Source organism: Vicugna pacos, chromosome 7, assembly GCF_048564905.1.
Source record: "Vicugna pacos chromosome 7, VicPac4, whole genome shotgun sequence".
In the NCBI taxonomy this organism is placed as follows: domain Eukaryota; kingdom Metazoa; phylum Chordata; class Mammalia; order Artiodactyla; family Camelidae; genus Vicugna; species Vicugna pacos.
The window spans coordinates 14,043,722-14,064,583 of NC_132993.1; the positions used below are offsets into that span (position 1 = coordinate 14,043,722).

Genomic DNA, 20,862 nt, shown 5'->3' on the forward strand with positions numbered 1-20,862 from the left:
TGGGCAAGGCTCCTAGCTGCTGTTTTTCAGTAAAAACCCTTTTTCCTCTGCGTGAAATTGAGCCTCCAGCCAGAGGCCAGCAGCAAAGGCAGCCGTTTCCAGGCAGCAGCCCTGGAGAATAGGATCTTTGTGGGCGTGGGCGGTGGGCAGCCCTTGGACCAGACCCTCCCAGGGAGGGTCAAGTTCTGTTTTTGGAACCTGTGCCCCGCCCGCTTCACTGTCCCTGGGCAGGGTAATGGGCAAAACTAAGCAAACCCAAGAAGCAGAAAGAGGGCGTTTTCCCTCCTCCTTTTCTTAAGTTGCAAAGTTTTTCCATTTTAATGTCGCCTGCGACATTTTAGAAAATTATAGTGTAGCAGAGCTGAGTAGATTGTCAGCAATGACAGATAACTCTTCGTGTGTTCCTATTACCACCTCTGCTGAGAGTGTTTCCCTGGGGGGCCATGGAATCCTCCCCCAGCCTTGGTCCCCTGGGCCCCCTGGAATCTGCGCTGTGTGTGCCTGTGGGCATCTTTCCAGCAGGAGGCTTTCATTAGATTCTCAAAAGAGTCTACACATCCAAAAAAGGTGAGAAACTACTGACCAAGTCCAAAGTCTACTCCATCACTTCCCCCCCCCACCTTCCAGCACACACACACACACACACAGGTTTGCAGACAAGGAGACAGAATCCAGAAGAGCGGGATGACAACCAGCGAGGTGCAGGGCTGGGACTAGAACTCCCATCTCCACTCTGGTTTAGCACAAAAGATGCCTATTGGGCCCACCTCAGCAGACAGAATCACTTTAGAACCTGCTCTGAGCACAGCAGTCATACAACATACTTCAGGTAAATCATGTCACATCTCAGGACAGTGTCTGTTTTATAAGATGACCCATAACCATCTTTCTGTCCACTGCCTCACCCAGCCCAGGCCTTCCTCAGAGTAGCTGCTCACTCTGTTGGGTGAGTGAACCTCTTTGGTGAGCAATACAAGGAAGTCAGCTTAGGAGCTTAATGCAGCCAATTACCTGAGCTCAAGAAGTAGGAATCCATTTTCCTCCTGCTTTACTTCCCCTTCCTCATCCTCATGACCCCCATTCTCTTCTCGGGGCAATTGTTAGCAGCAGGAGGCGGCCCAGACGTTAAACCACTCTTTCCTTGCAAGTTCCTTTGACAACTAGTTAATGACCTGCAAACACATTTACAAGTGTAAAGGCTTCAGAGCAAGGGTAACTTTTTATAAAGTTAGTCATTTATGTAAGGTTAGCAACTTCTCTTAATTTATCTGATTTTTAAGGTTGGACACTTGTTTAAAACATTTGATAGCATTTATTTATAATCATTGGGAGGCCTAGGCTCTAATTTAGATTTATTTACTGTTTGGCCAGGATATTGCAGAATGATAATAGATGGAAACAAAAGAAAATTGGTGAGGACATATGATCTATGATCTGTGCCAGGCTCAGAGAGGATGGGTAAAAATATTTATGTCTGGGTTATAGAGTTTATAAGACCTAATGACAAAACTTTAAGTTGGCGATGAAAAAAATATCAAAGAAAACTTTAAAAAAAAGTCAAATGAAGAAATGCTTCTTTGAAGGTCTGTTGGTCAGGGAAGTAAAAGATCAAGCTGCGTCCATCTAGGATGACTTCATAAAAGAAATAGGTTTGTTTTGTCTTAGGTAGTTTCCTGATAGATATTGGGGGAAATGAAAGGATATTCTAGGAAGAACAGTGTGAGGAATCAGTGTACAAGCAGAGAATCCCAACATGTTATTGTTTTAATTTTGATAGGGTTTTGTCTTTTTTTAAAGAGCTTTTTGAAAAATGGATTGCTGTGCCAGGGAAGTGTTAGGTGCATCACATGCACTGTTTAATTTAATCATCACAGCAGGAAGCTGGTGCTATTGTTATCCTCACCATTCAGTTGGAGCAAATCAAGGTTTAGAGAACTGAAGAACCTTGCTCAGATTTGCACAGCTAGGAGCCAGCATTCAAGTTCAGGGTTATCTGGCTCCAAAGGTGTATTGTTCCAATGTCATATGGACACCGTTAGGGTTGGAATGAAAATATCACATATTAGAATAAAGGGAGACAAGACTTTACAGGATGGTTGCAGGATATTAAATGCCAGGTCTTCAATAATGAGGAGACAAGACCTTGATACAGACTCATAAAGGAAGTTGCCATGCTTCTTCACTGGGGAGATGAGGAACATTCATGTCATGAGACAGGGCAGGTTTCTTCCAGCCTCGAGGGTCTGTGATGTTACTCTGAACCCTTTGACAGAACCATGCTCCTAAAGGCAAGTACCAGGAGCCTCTCCATCTAACAACCACCTGGCACATTTCTATATTTTGAATGTGGAAGACTGTGTGTTCATGGATGAGTGGGTAGGCTGTCAGTGAGTCTATCTTTTCAAACTCTGGTCTCTACTATGTGTCAGCTTTAGAGGCTGACTTAAATGATGGAGCATTCTGTGGCAGAAAGTGCATGGACTTTGGAACCGACTAGATTGGGTATGGAATCTCAATTTAGTTGTGCAATCCCAATGGTAGGCCATGTACCTAACCACCCTGAGTCCCAGTTTTCTCATCTATAAGTGGGGATATGCATACCTTATGGGAAAGTACCTAGCTCACTTTCTGAAAGTCTAATATGTCAAGCACTTAGTCCATCAGATGAGCCTCCTGTCAACATCTTCATTAACGACCATCATGAGCATCATGTTTTCACACTGGTTAGAACTTCTCCATATGGTTGGATTATAAGGCTCAGATACCTCTTTCCTAGAAGAAATAATGTGGGGAAAGTTTAGTCAATCTGCAATAAGAGGATCTGAGTTTAAGGCCAAGCTCTAACAGTAGGTGACTGAGACCTTGGACAATGGGTTTCAGCTGACTTCACAGGATTGTTGTGAACCTTGATTGAGGGAAAAGCTGTGAAGTACTTTGTAAACCCATAAAGCTTGATGAAACTCTTAGGCAGAACAGTTGAATACTATTATGCCAAGTCTTTGAAAGAATTCATCTGAAATTTTATAACCCTTGGATTACTACATGAGTAGTCCTTTGCTAAAGTATTTGCAGGAGCCAGAAAGTTCCCTTTTTGAGGCTCACTTTGCTCCTTTCTCTAGTTTTTGACCTTCAAGACCATATGGCCCTCTCTCACTGGCTGGCATTAATAATGGGTCAATTCTGGCCTGGTCCTTGAACTGGCAGTGGGATCTTGACCTATCTGTTGAGTCCCAGGACCCACAACTGCCAAGGCGACCCAGCTGGAACTAATTTGCTGGGCTGAGTCACAGCGTCTGGTTGGGACAAGTTGGGCGTATCTTTCAATCACAAGTGTCTCTCTGGGACCTTTTCAGTGCTCACCACTTTGCTAAGTTCCTAGGTGTGGGTGGTGGTTAAGCACAGTTGGTCCCTTCTTCTGAGTTTCTTTTTCCAGAGGAGAGGTTATCCTAATGCACTTGATAACAACTGTGAGTTCTTCAGGGCTCCCTATCATTTAGGGCTAAATTATTTCATGACATGATAATTACTACAAAATCCAAAGTAAGGGGAGTTCAGGGATGGTTAGCAGAGTTAGAGGTTTATTACTGGTTATTCAGGGGATGTTCATGAAAACATTCATTAGTGCTGCTCAGGAGAAAGAAAACAGTGTCAGCAGAGTAGCCCAACCTGGCAACTTCCATGGGAAAGCATGGGCAATCAAAGAGAGCCTTGCCTCAGGATAGAACGGGATTCCGGAGGCTTAGCAGGGCCAGCACAGCTGGCCGGAGCTGACCCTGCAGCTCAGGGACAGAACTGTGTGGCTGGGGAATGCAGGGCCTGTGAGTTCAGCTCTTGCTTTTGCATTTTACATTCTTTGTCATTTATTTCTCTTTTAGTTTCCCTAATTTTGTTCTTGAAAGGCGTTCGGTCAGACACTTGCAGAGTATTCACCATCAGGCAACCAGTAAATTTGTCTTTGGGGAGCCTCTTAGGGAATCAGACCCTGGCTTCACGTTATCATAGAGTCAGGAAACCTGCTTTCCAGCCTTAGCCTTGAAGCTGTTCCACTCCTTGCCATGCAAAGGCTTATCTGTGGACCAGAAGCATTCCCTGGGAGCTGACTGGTAATGCAGAATCTCGAGCCCACCTAGGCTTGTGAATCAGCATCAATGTCTTAAGATTCCCAGGTGATTCATATGCACAGAAAAGTCTGAGAAGCACCAACCTAGTTGATAAGCTCAGGTAGGCAGGGGCTTTTTCTATCTTTTTATTTATTATTTTGTAGCCACAGGACCTACCTAAGGTTTACCAGATGGTAGCTGCAAAATCCATGAATCTCTGACCTTGAGCATGTCTGAACTTCTAGGGACTTAATTGTAAAGTGGTGTAGGGAGAAGGGTGGAGAGTAGAGATGGGGGTCAACCTTCAGTAAAAACTGAAGTGAGCGTTAGAATCACAGGTGTGGTGGTAGTTTTAGTATGGATGTCTTTGACCTCCTAAATCAAAAGCTCTGAAGGTGGGTCATAGGATTTGTATGTTTTAAGTTTTCCCTTCATGTTCAGTAATGTTTATTACAGTATCATGTAATAAAAAATCTTTAAATGTCCCTCAAGAGGAAATGGATAAATACAATATAATGCCATTTAGAAATTTAAATGAGTGAAATAGAGCCACATACGTAAACATGAAAGGGTCTAAAACTTTTTTTGAGAGAAGAAAATTGCAGAGGATATATGAAGTATGATACTATTTATTTAAAGTTTAAATAGTGTGTATTTAAACTGTATATAGTGGAAACAAACTTATGTAGTAACAGTGTCATGTCCTAGATGGGAAAAAGAAACACCAAGTTCAGAGTAGTAGTTAACTTTGAGAAGGAAGAAGGGGGTTTGGTGGATTTTTTTGGATGGGAGTTTGATGGATTTTTTTTTCACTTTATTTTTAAAAAGTGGGAGAAAGTGCTTAGGTATTTATTTGTTTATCTATTTATTTATCTGTAGAGAGGTACTAGAGATTGAAAGCACACCCTCTACCACTGAGCTATATCCTTATCCTCTCCCTCTGTGGTTTTTTTTGTGGGAGGTAATTAAGTTCATTTATTTATGTATTTTTTTCAATGGCAGTTCTGGGGATTGAACCCAGGACCTCGAGCATGCTAAATACGCACTTTATCACTGAACCATACCCTCCCTTCTGTGTTTTATTTTATCAAAAAATAAAGACAGAGTAAAGAAAAAAATGTTGCAATAGAAAACATGGAAAATAAGATTTTTTTTGAAAGGAATGAGTACATAATTTATTCATGGAACTATTTTTTATAATTTTTTGAATGCTTAAGATACTTCATTATAAAACAACTAAAACAAAATTCTCCTGGTAATTGTGATGCAGACAGCTTGCCTTAGATGCTCCTAAGGACCTTTCGGTTCTAAATATGTTTGTGCACAGAGAACCCTCTCCCAGCCACCTTCTCTTGTTCTTGTAGACAACCTGTGCCTATTAGGATGTGCCGGTGGCCCGAGGCTTCTCTGCATTCTGTCCAGATGAGATGCAGCCATTTCTCATGTTTGTGCTGTTGGTGAAACCCAGCGATCTAACTCTGCTTTAAGGACCTGGCCTACAAGGGCCTCCTCTCTGCGGTCTGCTTCTCTCCTTCATTAGAGAAGTTCTGCCCTACAACTATCCTAATCCTAGCACTCTAACCTTAGGGTCACCTCCTGCCCACCACCACTCAGCTGCATTTATTTTTATAACACTTTGGCTAACACTTCAGTTCAGCAGTAAGACTTAGCTACCCTGTGAATCCCAAGAGTCTACCATTTGCAGTCAGTCCTCTTATTGCTGTGTCTGCTTTCCTCACTTCCCTCCTGTACCAGAACTGTCCCTAATGTTTCATTGATAAGGATGACACCTGTTGATCTGTGACTCAGGGAACATTAAGAAGGTAGAAGTGGCTGTAACAGTTGGTGCCAAGTAACTTTTAAATTAAATTAAATTATAATCATTTTTAATATACTCCATAGCAGTACTTCTAAACCAAGGATGGTCCTGCCTTAGACCCCTAGAGACTTTTGGCAGTGTTTGGAGATTTTTTTGGTTTTCACAACTAGGGACTCCCTACTGGTGTCTAGTGGGTAGAGGTCAGGGATGCTGCTAAACACCCAACAATGCGCAGCCCCACTCCCGGAACAAAGAATTACCCATCCAAAATGTCAGTAGGGGAGGAGGGTATAGCTCAAGTGGTAGAGTGCATGCTTAGCATGCACAGGGTCCTGGGTTCAATCCTCAACACCTCCATTAAGTAAATAAATAAATGAACCTAATTACCACCCTCCAAAAAAATGTCAGTAGTGCTTAGGCTGAGAAACCCATGTTTATAGACCTCATATCATGAATATCCCCATCGGTGAGGGCAAGTGGATGGGGTTACAGTCCTTTAGAGTGGGGCAGTGGAACAAGGATTATGGACGCCCTGTGAGTGTGTGTGTAGACCATTTCTATATCATGGTCATGCCATGGTTGGGGGCTGGAGGGTTGGTGGTGTTGGAGATGGAGGATAAGAAGAAATTAAGGAAAAATTGGAGAGGAACAAAGTCCAGGTGGTTGGGAGAATAGAGGGAAGCTGTCTCTGATGCCTCTGAACTTGACACTTTGCTATAAATAACACTTTAATGCTACGGAAGTACCGGATACCTTATTTAAAAATACTCCCAGTGTAAAATGTGGTAGATCATTTCAGTGATGGCCCCAAGTGAGTCATGCTATCCTGTTTACACTTGCCTGCAGTGTGGTCTTGCGATTCTTCTGGTCAAGAGGTGGTGTCGATTTTCCCACCCCATGAATCTGGGCTGGCCTTGTCACTTGACTTGACCTGAAGATGTGGAGGGAGTGATGATGTGTGACTTCTGAGGGCATCTAGCTTTGGTTTTCTCCCTCTTGGAACATTGCTACCATCATGTGAGTCCTAGCCTGATACAGCCTCTCTGAGAAAAAAGCCCAGGCGTACAGTGTCCCAGCCCAGCCCCCGGCCAGCGCTCTGGTTCACGTGGGCCTCTGTCAGTGAACCCAGGTAAAATCGGCTCATCTGCCGAGCCAACCCACAGACTAATGATAAATAGTATATTGTGGTTGTTTAAAGCAGCTGCCCTGTGGGGTGTTTTGCTCCACAGCAATAGATAACTGGGCATTGTGTATAAGTGACTTTATTTGAAGTGGTGGATGGTATTTTTCCTTAGAATATGTATGTATTAGATCATGATTAGGAGAAACTGAGTTCTTCCTCCTTTGTTTCTTGTAGCACTTCTCAGAGCTTCTGGATGAGTTTTCCCAGAACGTCTTGGGTCAGCTTCTGAACGACCCTTTCCTCTCGGAGAAGAGTGTGTCCATGGAGGTCGAGCCCTCCCCAACATCCCCGGCACCTCTCATCCAGGCTGAGCACAGCTACTCCCTGTGTGAGGAGCCTCGGGCCCAGTCGCCATTCACCCACGTGACCACCAGTGACAGCTTCAATGACGGTAAACTCAGAGCAGGGGAAGCACCTGGGACCTTGGCACCTTTGACCTCCTGGAGGGTGTGAAATGTGTGTTGTATTATTGTCAGCACCCCCTTTAACTACATACCTACTGTGTGTGGCCTTGTGCTTGGGCCATAGGGAAATGCAAATACATTTCTCTACCGGAGATTGTGTGCTCTGGGAACTTGCTAGAACTGAATGGTACTAATTGCTTTCTTTGACCCTGTGGACTAGGCAGCAAAGCATCCTTTTGCAAAATCAGGTTGCCTATCTGACTGATAATTCTGGTACATCTTTTGTTTCAAGAGATCATGGCATTTTTTCTGAGAAAGAATTTTTATGACCACTCTTCTCCGTGAAAGCTTCTTGGGCATCCTCTTAACCCATTTTCTGCATGTTTCATTGATCCCCTGGTAAGCACTCTTAGACCTTTCTTGTAGCTTCCCCTTTCGTGCCCATTATCAATGCCCTCAGGATGGTATGTGTTGAAGTCTAGTTTTTCTGGCCTTAGAGATGTTAAGATGTTTTTACCATTACTCTATAGGCCTTTAATTAGTATATGTTGTATGCATACTTTTCAGATTTAATTTTCTGTGTTTTCTTTTCTCAGAAATATAGCCCACTATTTTAGTACCTTCAGTAAGTTTTGAAAACTATATTCTCTAATCCTAATTTGACATATGCTCTCTTCTCCCAGGACAGTGACAGAGTGGGGAATGGTCACTGACTTGACCTCTTCAGGCCTCACCTAGATGTCCCCCTCCCATCCTATACCACTGTATACATGGCAGAATCTTTTGAAGTCACTGCCCACAGAACAAGGACCCTCATGTTTCTTTTAGGTTACTGGCAAATGCCTGTATCTTTTTCTCAAATAGATCATTAACTTTGTGGGGGAAATCCCTCCTCCAGTTCTACTATTGCCAATAGATCTACTATTGGCTTCTAAAAGAACCAATTCTGGAATCAGTAAAACATCATATCTTGGGACAAAGAATGCTGTAGGCTTTTCTTTCCCATCTCAGATCCATTCTTCCTTTGAATAGAGGTATAATGGCCAGCAGCTCAGGAAGTTTGGCCTTACATCTTCAGTGAAGGGAATGCCCCAAATCTAAGCGGATTCTTTCTTGATGAGACCCTGCTGGAGCCTTAAGTATATGCTCAGATTTTTCCTGGCAAGAGATTAGATACATGATAGTTTAATCCTTCTTCTCTGTAATATCGCTAACTATTAGAGAAATGCAGATCAAAACTACAATGAGAATGGCCATCATTAAAAAGTCCACAAAAAATAAACGCTGGAGTGGGCATGTTGGAAAGGGAACCCCCCTACGCTGTTCATGGGAATGTAGTTTGGTGAAGCCATTGGGGAAAACAGTATGGAGTTTCCTTAAAAAAACTAAAAATAGACTTACCATATGATCCAGCAATCCCACTCCTGAGCATACATCCGGAGGAAAGTCTAATTCAAAAAGATACATGCACCCCAATGTTCATAGCAGCACTGTTTACAATAAGCAAGACATGGAAGCAACCTAAATGTCCATCAATAGATGACTGGATAAGGAAGATGTGATACACACACACACACACACACACACACACACACACACACAATGGAATGCTACTCAGCCATAAAAAAGAGTGAAATAATGCCATTTGCAACAACATGGATGGACCTAGAGACTATCATACTAAGTGAAGTAAATTAGAGAAAGACAAATGCTATATGATATCATTTATATGTGGAATCTAAAAAAATGAGAGAAATGAGCTCATTTACAAAACAGAAGCAGACTCAGACATAGAAAACAAACTTGTGATTACCAGTGGGGAAAGTTGGGGGTGGAGGGATAAATTGGGAGTTGGGAATTTGCAGATATGAGCTATAATACATAAAATAGATAGACAGCAAGGTTCTATTGAATAGCATGGGGAACTATATTCAATATCTTATAATAGCCTATAATGGAAAGGAATATGAAAACGAATATATATGTATATATTTGTATAACTGAATCACTATGCTGTACTCCAGAAATTAACACAACATTGTAAACCAACTTCAATTAAAATTTTTCTCTTTAATTGAAAAATAAAAAATTTATTTCATAGTTATTTATTGAGCACCTGTAGTGTGCTTAATCTGCTAGGGACTAGTCTAAGCATCGGAGGGTAAAGGATTGAACAGAATTTATAAAGATCCCTGCTTTGTGCAGTTTGCCTTCTGGGATGTGAGGGGAGATTAGAAAATAAGAAAAATAAATAAGTAAAATACACAGTGTATTAGATGGTGACCAGTAACACACATAAAAATAAATCAGAGAAAAGAATAGGGAGGGGCTGGAGGAGGGGGCAGTGTCTTAATCCATTCAAGTTTCCATAACAAAATACCACAGACTGAGTTATAAACAAAGGAAATATATTCCTCACAGTTCTGGAGGCTGGAAGTCTGAGGTCAGGGTGCCAGCATAGTCAGGAGAGCACCCTCTCTGGTTGCAGACTTCTCACTGTGTCCTCACTTGGTGGAAGGGGCTGGGGAGCTCTGTGGGGTCTCTTCTACAGGAGCACTAACTGCATTACAGAGGGCTTCACCCTCGTGACCTAATTACCTCCCAAAGCTCCCACCTCCAATTACCATCACTTTGGGTATTAAGATTTCAACAGAAGAACTTCGAGAGAACACAAATAGTCAAAGCATAGCAGTGGAGGAGTTGAGATTTTAAATACGATAGACAGGGAAGGCCTTTCTTTGGAGGTAGCATTTGAGCAAAGGTCAGCAGATGAGAGAAACTAGGTGTATGTCTCAGGAAGAGGCTTCCAGGCAGAGGAAGCAGCAAGTGCAGGGGCCCTGGGCAGGAATGTGGTAACACTATACAATCTCTATATTGTATTCTGACAGTTATCTTCTGTGGAGTTAGTCAGCCATTCTGCAGCCTTGGTTCTAGAATATGCAGATTAGAGCTGGCCTAAGCAATCTGGGCAACTTTTCCCTTCAATTCCATGTTTGTTGAACACCTACTGTGTTGAACACCTACTGTGTAGATACTGGTGAGACAATTATAGTAAAACTTAGACCCTGCCTCAAAGTAGCTCAGAGTCTAGTGAAAGTGCCATGCACCCCAATATTTATCAGACTGAACATGAGCAATGTCCCAAGAAGAAATGAAACTGTGGAAGTTCAGAGGAGAGAGAGCATACCCAGTGAAGATCACAAGGAAAGTTGCATGAATGAAGCAGAATTTCATTTGGGCCCTAAAGCACTGAGAAGAATTGAAACAGAGGTGATGGTTAGAGGAAGCAGAGGGCTAGGACATTGATTCTTATAAATCAAGATCCCTACTGAAATGGTTGCAAATAAGCAGATTTCTGAAAGTTCAGAGTCCCTTTCTCTTCCTGATGACACTATTTCTTTGCTTTTTAATGCTATTTAATATAAATGCAAAGTAAAGGAACTCATGGGAACCACCTATGCTAATGGCTTAATGTAAGGGGGAATAGTCTTTTCCAAGAAGGCTTCCTTGTCATTAGGCTAAAGCACACTTCGGTTCACATCTTTCAGTTCGCCCAACTGGCTCCTTGTTCTGTTCATAGGTCCTAAACTGCAACAGGCCAAGCTAGTAATTTGCTGAGAACAAGTACAATGGGCCAGATAATATTTTGCAGAATTTCTGACCAGCAGTTCATCTTTGTGAACCACCAGGTTTTTTTCTGAGCAAAAGCTACCTTCCTATGCCAGCAAAAAGCAATCTTATAGGTAGGGGGATAATAGACATGGATAATAACCATTTGGGACCTGTGAAATCAGTCAGGCAGCATGCATGAATGGAGGGGGCACTTGCCCAGGAAAGCTTTGTCTAGGTCCTGGCTTCAATTGTTTTTCTGAGTTTTGTGTGGATAGACAAATGTTTGAGAATAGAATTATTTGATTTATTTGAACCTTAGTTTGCATCCGCCTTGAGGATTAATTCATAAAGATTCCTTTCGAGTCAGTGCTCCTGTTAAGCAGATTGCCTCCCTGATGGAGGAGGATGATAGTTCTTTAGGCAATGCATAAATAGGCAGCATTTTAAAAATGCTGTTTGCATTAAATTCAATGTTCTTCATCTTTTGCATTGTAAAAGCAGCTTAAAGCAAAACTGGGAGTCCTTGTGTCTAGTGATGGAGAGTATTTCATTATACCTCGGAAAGCCAATGATTCCAATCTTCTTGTCTAATTTTACTTTGATTAAACGCAGCTCTTCTGTAATTGCTTCCAAGCCTGAAACTAAGTGATAAGATAAATAGTTCATGTGGAGACTCTCTCTCAGCTTATTAGGATTTTTCTCTTTCTTTTTTCCCCCCTTCCTTTCTTTTTCCCTCTGTCCTCTCTCCCATCATCACCCTTCTTTCTTTCCCTTCTTCCTTCCTTGTTCTTTCTCTGCTAACTCTGTCTTTCCCCTCTTCCTCCCTCCTTGAATCTCAGACCAACTCTATTGGGCAAATGTAGGTGTCCTTATCCTGTTATTCTTTTATGTTCTTCATTTGGATCCTAGACCCCTAAAATTGTATACAGAATGTGGGCTGTCAACATTTGTCAGTTTTTTCTGCTAAGAACATTTATAACTTTTTTTAGATCCTCAAAAGAGTCTGTGACCCAAAAAAGGCTGAGAAACACTCGTCTAAGATTACATAGGAGTCATCTGTCTTCAGGGCTGAATTTGACTATAGTCTTCTCTGAAACACTTGAGCTAAAGAACTTCACGTGGTTCAGCAACCTCAGGAGCCAGTCCTGGGAACATGCGCTTGGCCTTCAAAACCACCAGAAAGACGTCCTACTCCCAGCTCGTTCGTTTCTTCCTATGATTAAGGCTGCTAAGTAGGGTTTTCTGTTCTGAGGGGAAAAAAGAGTGAAGACGTTTTAAAGAGATAAGCAGAAACAGCCAAGTAGAATGTTTGTGGATATTTTATGCTTTGATTGAGGAATAAAAAGCGTATAGTTAAATGACCAAGTTTTGCGACTTACCCCCGGAGGGTGTCTTCATGCGTTTCCCTATTTTAGTCACGTTCCTTTGTAGTTAAATTCGGGTGCTCGGTATTCATTTGCTTTGTTCTTTGATTTCAGTCTTCTTCTTAAAGAAGAAACAGTAGTGCTGGATGAAGGCTGCTCAGAGAGAAGTAGACATGGCCCCTATCCTCCAAGATGATATAGGAACCAAGTTAGAAAATATATAAAATATCAGTAGATTCAGCGTAAAATATACTAATACAGAAATGATCGAATACAGTATCAGCTCCATGCACAAGTCAAGGTCACTTTATTTTGGGTGGAATAAAGGACTGTAACTGTGGCTGTTCCAGGCCTAGAGAGTGGGGCCAGAGCATAAATAATAATCTTCCTTCTGGTTAGCCTGGTTGGGTTTGGAGAGCTAGCAGGCAGGAAATGGCTGGGTGCACTGGCTTAGCATGGGTACCCTCAATTTATGGAGCTGTTTTCACAGGTGGGAATGAAAACAATAGTCTGTGAGCCTAAGATGAGCAGATGCTACCGGTACGAGGTAGCCTGGTGGAAGGCAAAGACTCAGCGCTCGATGGGAAACAGGGCCTTAGGAAAGTAGGGTGGTGTTTTTTGGAGACCAGAAGAAAATAATGTCTTGGTGATGCGAGAGCAGGGAAGGTATGCATGGATATAGCAATGCAGGGAGAAATGGAAAGGTGGATAAACCCATGGCAAAGGAAAAATGGAGTCTGAGATGATGAGATGAAACCCAGAGCAGGATTAGCACACCATCGGGTGGGCTGAGTAAAGGATAGAGATGAGTCATGGGTGACTTAGATTTCCTGTCTGCAGTGGTGAAGACATCTTGATGTTGAAATGTTCCAAGGACGTGGGTCCGAGGAAGGACAGTCACAGAGAGCTGATAAATAGCTGGATCTTCACCACATTTGATTTGAGCTGCTCTGATAAGAGCATTGACCTGAGGTCTCTCTCTTAGAGGGGATTGATTCTAGGGTAAAAGAAAGCAGATGTGTCTGTCATCTCCCTACAGGGAGTAGCAGGTTCTAACAGGTAAAGAAGATAATGGTGCTTCCCCCACCTTTTCAAGTGAACTAATGACTTCTTCATTTGCCTGGCCATTGCAATGCGAGAATAGTATAAGGAAGTAACGTTTACAGCTATCTAGCAGTGAACTTACTCTTAACTATTCATGAGTAAGAGTCATGGTTTTGGTGAAGAAAAAAAGTGCACAGACATTGTTTTGCATGTGTATACTAAGTAAATCTTTTGAGGTTATTCATCTGTTCCACAGATATTTATTTAATGCATGCTGCAAACACAGGTCCTACAGGAGGACCAGAGACGCTAAATGCAGGACATGGATAAAGTATAGTGGTTCATCTCTGGAATCCATTTACCTGGATTGAATTCTGGGCTCTGCCACTTGCTGATGGTGTGATCTTGAGCAGGGGGTCAACTCTTGTGTTTCTTTCCTGATCTTAAAAGTGGGAATAATAATAATACTATTATTATTACTACTAATAATAATATTTAACCTTGTGCTGTTATTGTAGAGATTAAATGAGTTAATGTGCATGAAGCATTTATAATAGTGCCTGGCAACTGGTAAGCAGTAAATAAATATAAGCACTAGTTATTACTGCCTTATGCAGATTACCACATAATTAAATACATAGTTTACCAACTGGCCACATATGAATGGCTGGCATAAGGGAAAGAGGTGGTAAACACAGACACAGAAAGAACACGGAGTGAGGGAGATATCAGAGGGAAATCGCTTCATTTACAGGAACCCATCTAAATACATGAAGACATTTAGAATGGCGCCTGCCACTCCCGGAGCACTCCAAACGTTTTAGCTAGTATCAGCTGGTCTTAAACTGGGATTCTTCACCTCAGGAACATTGCATTAGGAGTCTGTGTAAACGAAGGTGAGAAGTATAGAAAGAACCAACATTGCACCTTTTGTAGTGGCTAATTTTGGCCCAAACTAACATTAATTGAAGAGTAATCACTTACGGCTGAAGGTCTGTTCCATCATTGGTCTCCTGAGCAGTGGTGTGCTAGTGACCAAGAGCACGAGCTGTGGACCTGGTGTGCCTGAATGTGAATCCCAGGTAGGCTGTACCAGCTGTGTGACTTAGGGTGAGTGAGCTCATCGTGTAGTTTCCTTGTCTATCAAATGAGGGTGATAGCAGTGCCTGCCTTCCAGGGTCCACTCTTAGGATCAAGTTGATTAATATATGTATAAAGCACTTAGAACAATGCTTAGCACACAGTAAACGCTCAGAGTTAGGGGTCTGCTGTTTTCACTATTTTCAACACCTCTTCATGCCACTCACGGCTGGAGGTTATTTCAGGGTTAAGGCACTCAGGGAGGGGACCTTGGGCAGACAGTCATCTAACTTCCATCTGAATGTGCAGTGGGCTGTAGCTTAATGTGATTCTGACACATTAAACTGAATCCTTGACCCTCTTCCAGCCTCCAGAACCCTGCCTTAGCATTTTCCTTTAAGAGATGTTTACATCAAAAATTGGTCAAGATTTGTTGACTCCTTTGAAAAATTTCAAAGGGCAAACATAGTTATCAAATGCTGAAGGATTTAGATGAGGCATACTTACTTAATTTACAAAAATTTCCTTTTCACTTTCAACATATTATATAAATAGCAAATAGATACATATGTGTGTATATCATGTAAGGGATATTTGCCCCATGTGATTTCTCTTTTTAAGAATATATGAGCCTACTATATGTACATAAGTGTATATGTGTGTGTATGTGTGTGCATGTATATATATACATACATATATATATATACAAATATATATATAACATATTTATAAAGATACTGCTTACTCCCAGTTTAGAGTTTAATCTTGTTTCTCCCCTTCCCAGGAATTAGTATCTATTCAATGCAATTATTTATGCAGTACACATGGAAATGGTTGAGGACCTGCATTTTCAGTGTCCCTCTCCATTGGCTTTGGTTTGTGTTTCTTTCAGCTACTGTTTTGGTAATCTCAGCATCTGGCCCCATTGCTCGTAGTTACCCCATTTCGTCCTTGCATGTAAAGGACTCATCACTACAAGACAGTGGCTTGTTTTTATTTTCTGGCTGACAGCTAAGTGGTGATACTGAGGAAATTTGCCAGTTGAGTTTGACCTTTGAGAAGAAGCTGTTTCAATAGAATCAGATGATATGGCAGACTTACTGGATGATGTGTTCCTTCTGAAATGAAACTTAAAAGGCATATAAACACAGTGTAGGAAAAAAAAATCTGAGCTCCAAGTTTTAGAAATCCAAAGGTGTATAGAGTGTGCACTGACTCTTGTTTTTGTACTTTAAGCAATAACCCAGACATCTAAGTTCTAAGCCATGGTGCTTTACTGACCTTTTTGCCAGTGAAAGAAACCTTCAAAAATAAGGTCATGTGGAAAAACTGTGACATATACTCTACTGATTCCTTTTTGCTTTATCCTTTGTTAGCCCCCTGTCTCATAGGTGACATTTGTCATTTTGTTTTCTCTGATTTGAAATGTAGTTCCATTGAGGGACAGGGTACAAGCCAACACCTAGCAGTTCAGAATGAAAGCTCTTTTCTCTAGTGTCAACTGCCACTGGAATGTTGTTTTGCCAAACTTCTTACTGGCTGACTTTCTTCATCTGAAGTCATTTATTTTGTGATTTAACTGGTAGATAGAATCAGTCAGTCTACTGATATTTATTGATATGGTTCACAGCTGATGGTTTAGAGGAATTACTGTGGAAACAAGGTACAGCTATTTTGTTACAGCAGGTTCTGATGTAATGGATTTAATTGCTTGCATCGTATCGGCCAGCTGTATTCCTGCATAGCAAACCATCCCCAAACTCATTAGCTTTAACAACAACCATTTATTATTATAGTTCACGTGTCTGTGCCTTGGCAGGAGGTTAGGTGATTTGGATGGGGTCTAAGTGACTTTGCTGGTTTCAGTTAGATTCACCCACAGGTCTTAGACTAAGAGTTAGCTGATCTTGGGCAGGCTCATTTGGGGACAACTCTATTTTATGTGTCTGTCCTCCTCCTGGGATCAGTAGATTGTCCTGGCACATCCTTCTCCCCGTGATGGCAGATGTACAAGTGTGTAAATCCAGTTGTGCAAGTTTGTGCCCAGAGTCCACTTGTGTTAGAAGCTAACATCTTTCTGGCCACAGCAAGTCATGTGGCCAATCCCAGGGTGAGGATTAGTCCACAGTGGGAGGGAACTGCAAAATTACATGGCAAAGGACATGGATGGAGGAACAAATGAAGAACTGGAGCCAATTATGCAATTTATAACCTATATTTAGGTACTCATTGACTCTCATTAAGTCAAGGGATGCTGAATGGGCCCCTTGACCCATTGAGGCTCTGTCTAATAACTACCATCATAAGGCATAAAGTAGAGCAGGCAGAAGCGGGCCATGTCTGAGTGTGATCATCCACAGACAATATGTTCCCAGTACAGGGAATCTAGAAATGGTATAAAAAGTAGGGGGGGGATGTCATTTGCATTCTGAATTGTTCTCCAGAGATTTTTTTTTTTGACTATTCTGGCATATTTCTTTTCAGTCTTTTTGTTCTATCAATTTCTTCATTAATAGTGCATAAATTTATACTTAGCCCTTTTCTCTTAATATTCTAATGTAAATCTTTGCCTTGTTATTTAAAAGGCTTTCACATGTGACATTACTGGCTGCATACTATTTCTATTGTATGGATGCACCATAATTCATTAACCTTGCCCTTCCTTTTTACTGTGTTGGTTACTATCAGAGTGTTGTGATTATAAATAATGCTGCAGTGAGCATATTTGTGCACAAATCCTCATCTCCGTGTTTAGTTGTTTCTTGAGGGGACAGAATACGATCAAGAGTGCTAAGATCTGGGTTCTACCACTAATTGGCTATGTGGTTTAGACCTGCCTGTCCACTTCCTCATCGATAAAATGATGTGTCTGAGCTGAATAGCCTTAAACTTCTTTGTAATTCAAAAAACGTCTTTCAAGGTAGAGTCATAAATGGCTGTATTAAAGTGGAAGCATGAGGGCAAATCCAATTGTTTGTCCCCCAAAAGTCTCAGGAGTGGAGAGGCAGCTTCCTTGGGCTTCTCTCTTGGAAGAGTTCACTTGTCTTTGAGAGAGGAGATTTTGTTTCAAGTATCATCATTTGTCCTGCAGTCTCTGTCTCTGATACAGCAGATTACATTTATATTAAAAAAATTGTAAATAGGGGTATAGGACACTAAGCATTCAGAATATAAACTATCTTGACCTATTTTATAAATGGTGTGCTTTGGGAATGGCTTAGCTCGATTGGAAGAACTGATTTCATTACCTGTCTTCCTTTTGCCTTGTAATCTTGTGTTCACTTTTTTGTATTTATTTTTGCCTTTTCTTTTGTGCCTTGGAAATTAAGTTTCATCACAGTAATCCTAACTGCACAGCCAGGGGTCTAGTCTAGCCTTATCTCATCATTTCTTGGTAATTACATGTGACCTTTTTCTCAGGGATGTCTCCTTATTGTTAATTTTAATAAATCAGAGGCTGTATTTCATCTTACTATCTCTCTTCCAGTCTCTGCTAGGGATAAATATTGCTCAATGTGGACAGGCTATAAGTGTTGACAAAGCAGAAGTATCAACACATCACTGCCAAATGGAGGAAGTGTGGCCTGTGCTCTCTTGCTCGCTCTCTCACTCTCTTTCCAACACCTCCCCACATCTGTCCCGAGCATGTCTTGCAGGTGACAGAGACTTCTTGTTCCTAAGCTCCTTTTGGGAGGGGCAGTGGCATTAGAAACTTCATTAGGCTCCTCATCCAGTTGCTTCTCTAAGCTGGGCTGGGGCGCCCGTCTGGCCATCAGGATTCTGCATCAAGTACAGTGTGGTCTCCATCCTCTGGCTGCTGGCAAAAGGCCCTTTGTTTCCTGCCCCTCCCCCTCAGCCAGGATGTGGTGCACACGCTGAGAGTGATGGAAATTCCCCCATCACCCACAGCCCTCAGCAGTTCCACAGAACTAGCTCTAAAAGCAAACCATCTTCAACCAATCTAAGTCTTGTCCATCTTTATTTTGCCTCAGGAAATAAATTGGGGCTGGAATAATTAATCAAGTCAATGATAAGCTGGATTTAGGGGAAAATCATTTTCCTCGGTGAATATGAATCTAACCTTTCCCTGTGTTTGAAGGAAGTTGCTTATGAAATACAACTTTAATAATTGTGAACTTCAGCTTTTAGCTTCCATGCCCACTCTCCCACTGGCGCCTGATGGTTCTGAATGACGCTTGTATACCTTTTCATAAGAAAACTTGAGCCCAAATCATGAGTGTAATTCATAGTGTGAACAACTTTGCTCCCCTGTGTAGTAATAGTTCACTAGGCATTAGGGGTGTATATTTAAATGTTTTCATAAAGCCAGGGAGCATGTCTTTATTTTAGCCTCATTTTAGAAAACTGGTGTCAGATGAGGAATGCTGACTTTGGGAATCTCTGACTTGCTTTTTCTTGTTCTGCACCTTTTTGCAGCCTCCTTGCTGTTTCCTTTCCTGCCCTCCTCCCTCCTTTCCCGGGGCTGTGCAAGGTACCGGCTCTGAGTACGTTGGTAGGAAGTGCAGGTACCATGCAGGCTCCCAGGAGAACGTGCGCTGAGAGAGAGAGGGGCTTTTGTGTGCTCCATGCTGTTGCTTTGTTGAGATCCCCAGGCCTGTGATCATCACAAAAGCCAGAGGCCAAGACCCAGACTTGGCAAGAGGCAGCCTTTTCCTCTGGATGAGTATTTCATCCATTTCAACAAGGAGCAGATGTCTGTAGCAAACTCTGAAGTTTCCTGGAGGGCTAAATAGAGTGCTGGAAGTTGAGGTCAGGTGTAAGGCATAAGTGAGGTTGTAGGGAAGCAGACAAGGACCAAGAACAGGGAGTGAGAAGGAAAAAAAGAAAGAAAACAAATAACCATCCACTGGGGAGAAGGAAGAAACCTAACCATTGTCTCCAGTCCTGTCTCCTGAGACCCTGGTTGTCAACCATTCGCTTCTTTTATTCTTATTTTTAAATGCACTTATTTATTGGTTTATTTTTGAATACATAGCATGTTCATTTGCTTTGAAAATGAAAAAGTACAAAACACTACCCACTGAAGTTCTCCCTCCTGACCTATTCCCCATCCACCCAGTCTCCTTGCTGCTCTGCCCAGGAAGCCAACTTTCTTTCTGTTACATGTATCCCTCCAGAGTTACTTTAGGCATACTTACGCTCAAGTGAATATGAGCATAGACTCTTACTTTGCCATTCATTTCTTTATCAATTTATCTCCTCTCTCACATCCTCATTTTATTTCCTTTTATCCTACTCTCAACAATTCTTTCTTGGACGTTTTTTTTTGGAGGAGAAAGATCAGTAGTCATTTACTTTACTTACACCTGAGGCTCTGCACAGATTCATATGTGTGCTTGTCTTTTTCCCATAGATGAAGTGGAGAGTGAGAAATGGTACCTGTCTACAGACTTTCCATCAACAACCATCAAGACAGAGCCGATTACAGATGAGCCGCCCTCGGGACTTGTTCCTTCTGTCACTCTGACCATCACAGCCATCTCCACCCCTTTTGAAAAGGAGGAACCCCCTCTGGAAATGAACACTGGGGTATACTCCCTTTTCTTCCATGTAAACAGATTGGGTCAAAAGATACAGATCCTCATTCTCCAGTAAAGCATTTAATCTTTTTGGAGCTAGTGTATGTTTAAGGATATATAGTCCTATGTGTAGGTATGTATGTACAAATGTATTTATGTGTATATCAAGGATATGTTGATTTGGTGTCAACATTGGTTATATCACTTTCTTTAAAGGCATTGTCCAGAAAAATTGGTAGAAAGTCTGATTTCATTTTTTCTATGATTGCTGTTGTAAAATTAAAAAAAAAAAACATGGATATCCATGGTAAAAAAAAAAATTCTCCATGGGATTGATTTTTAAGCCAGTGGAAAGGGAGCAGTTACAGTGATGGTGCAGTCCATGGCTTTCTATGCCATGGCTGTAGGGGTGCTAGTTCCTGTGGAGTGTTTTACTTTCCTAGAGCAGTGCTGAGTTGCCCTGACTTAATTCAGAGATTGCCCCCCTACCAATTCTTATTGTATTTCCTGTGGGAAACATAAGAAATTCGGAATTTCTTCCTCCCTCAGTTCCATGCCCACAGCAAATAGAATTTAGTTTTACTCCACCTTCTCTTTGGTATTTCCAGGCTCTGGTGATGGACCAGAGTATTACTTGCATGTCTTCTTCCAGATACTGGAATCCAGTCCTGAGTTTCCTTAAGTTCAAAGCCACAGGTCATAAACAATGACCCCAC

At 41.8% G+C, this 20,862-nt stretch overlaps 1 protein-coding gene across 1 annotated transcript in view; it reads left to right on the top strand.

Moving 5' to 3' along the window:
- CREB3L2 (cAMP responsive element binding protein 3 like 2) overlaps positions 1 to 20,862 on the top strand; it is a 107,816-nt gene that overhangs the window by 57,271 nt on the left and 29,683 nt on the right. The window contains exons 2-3 of the mRNA XM_006210015.4: positions 7,277 to 7,493; positions 19,981 to 20,156. Coding sequence (XP_006210077.2) covers positions 7,277 to 7,493; positions 19,981 to 20,156 — 393 coding nt within the window. The remainder of the gene's footprint in view (positions 1 to 7,276; positions 7,494 to 19,980; positions 20,157 to 20,862) is intronic.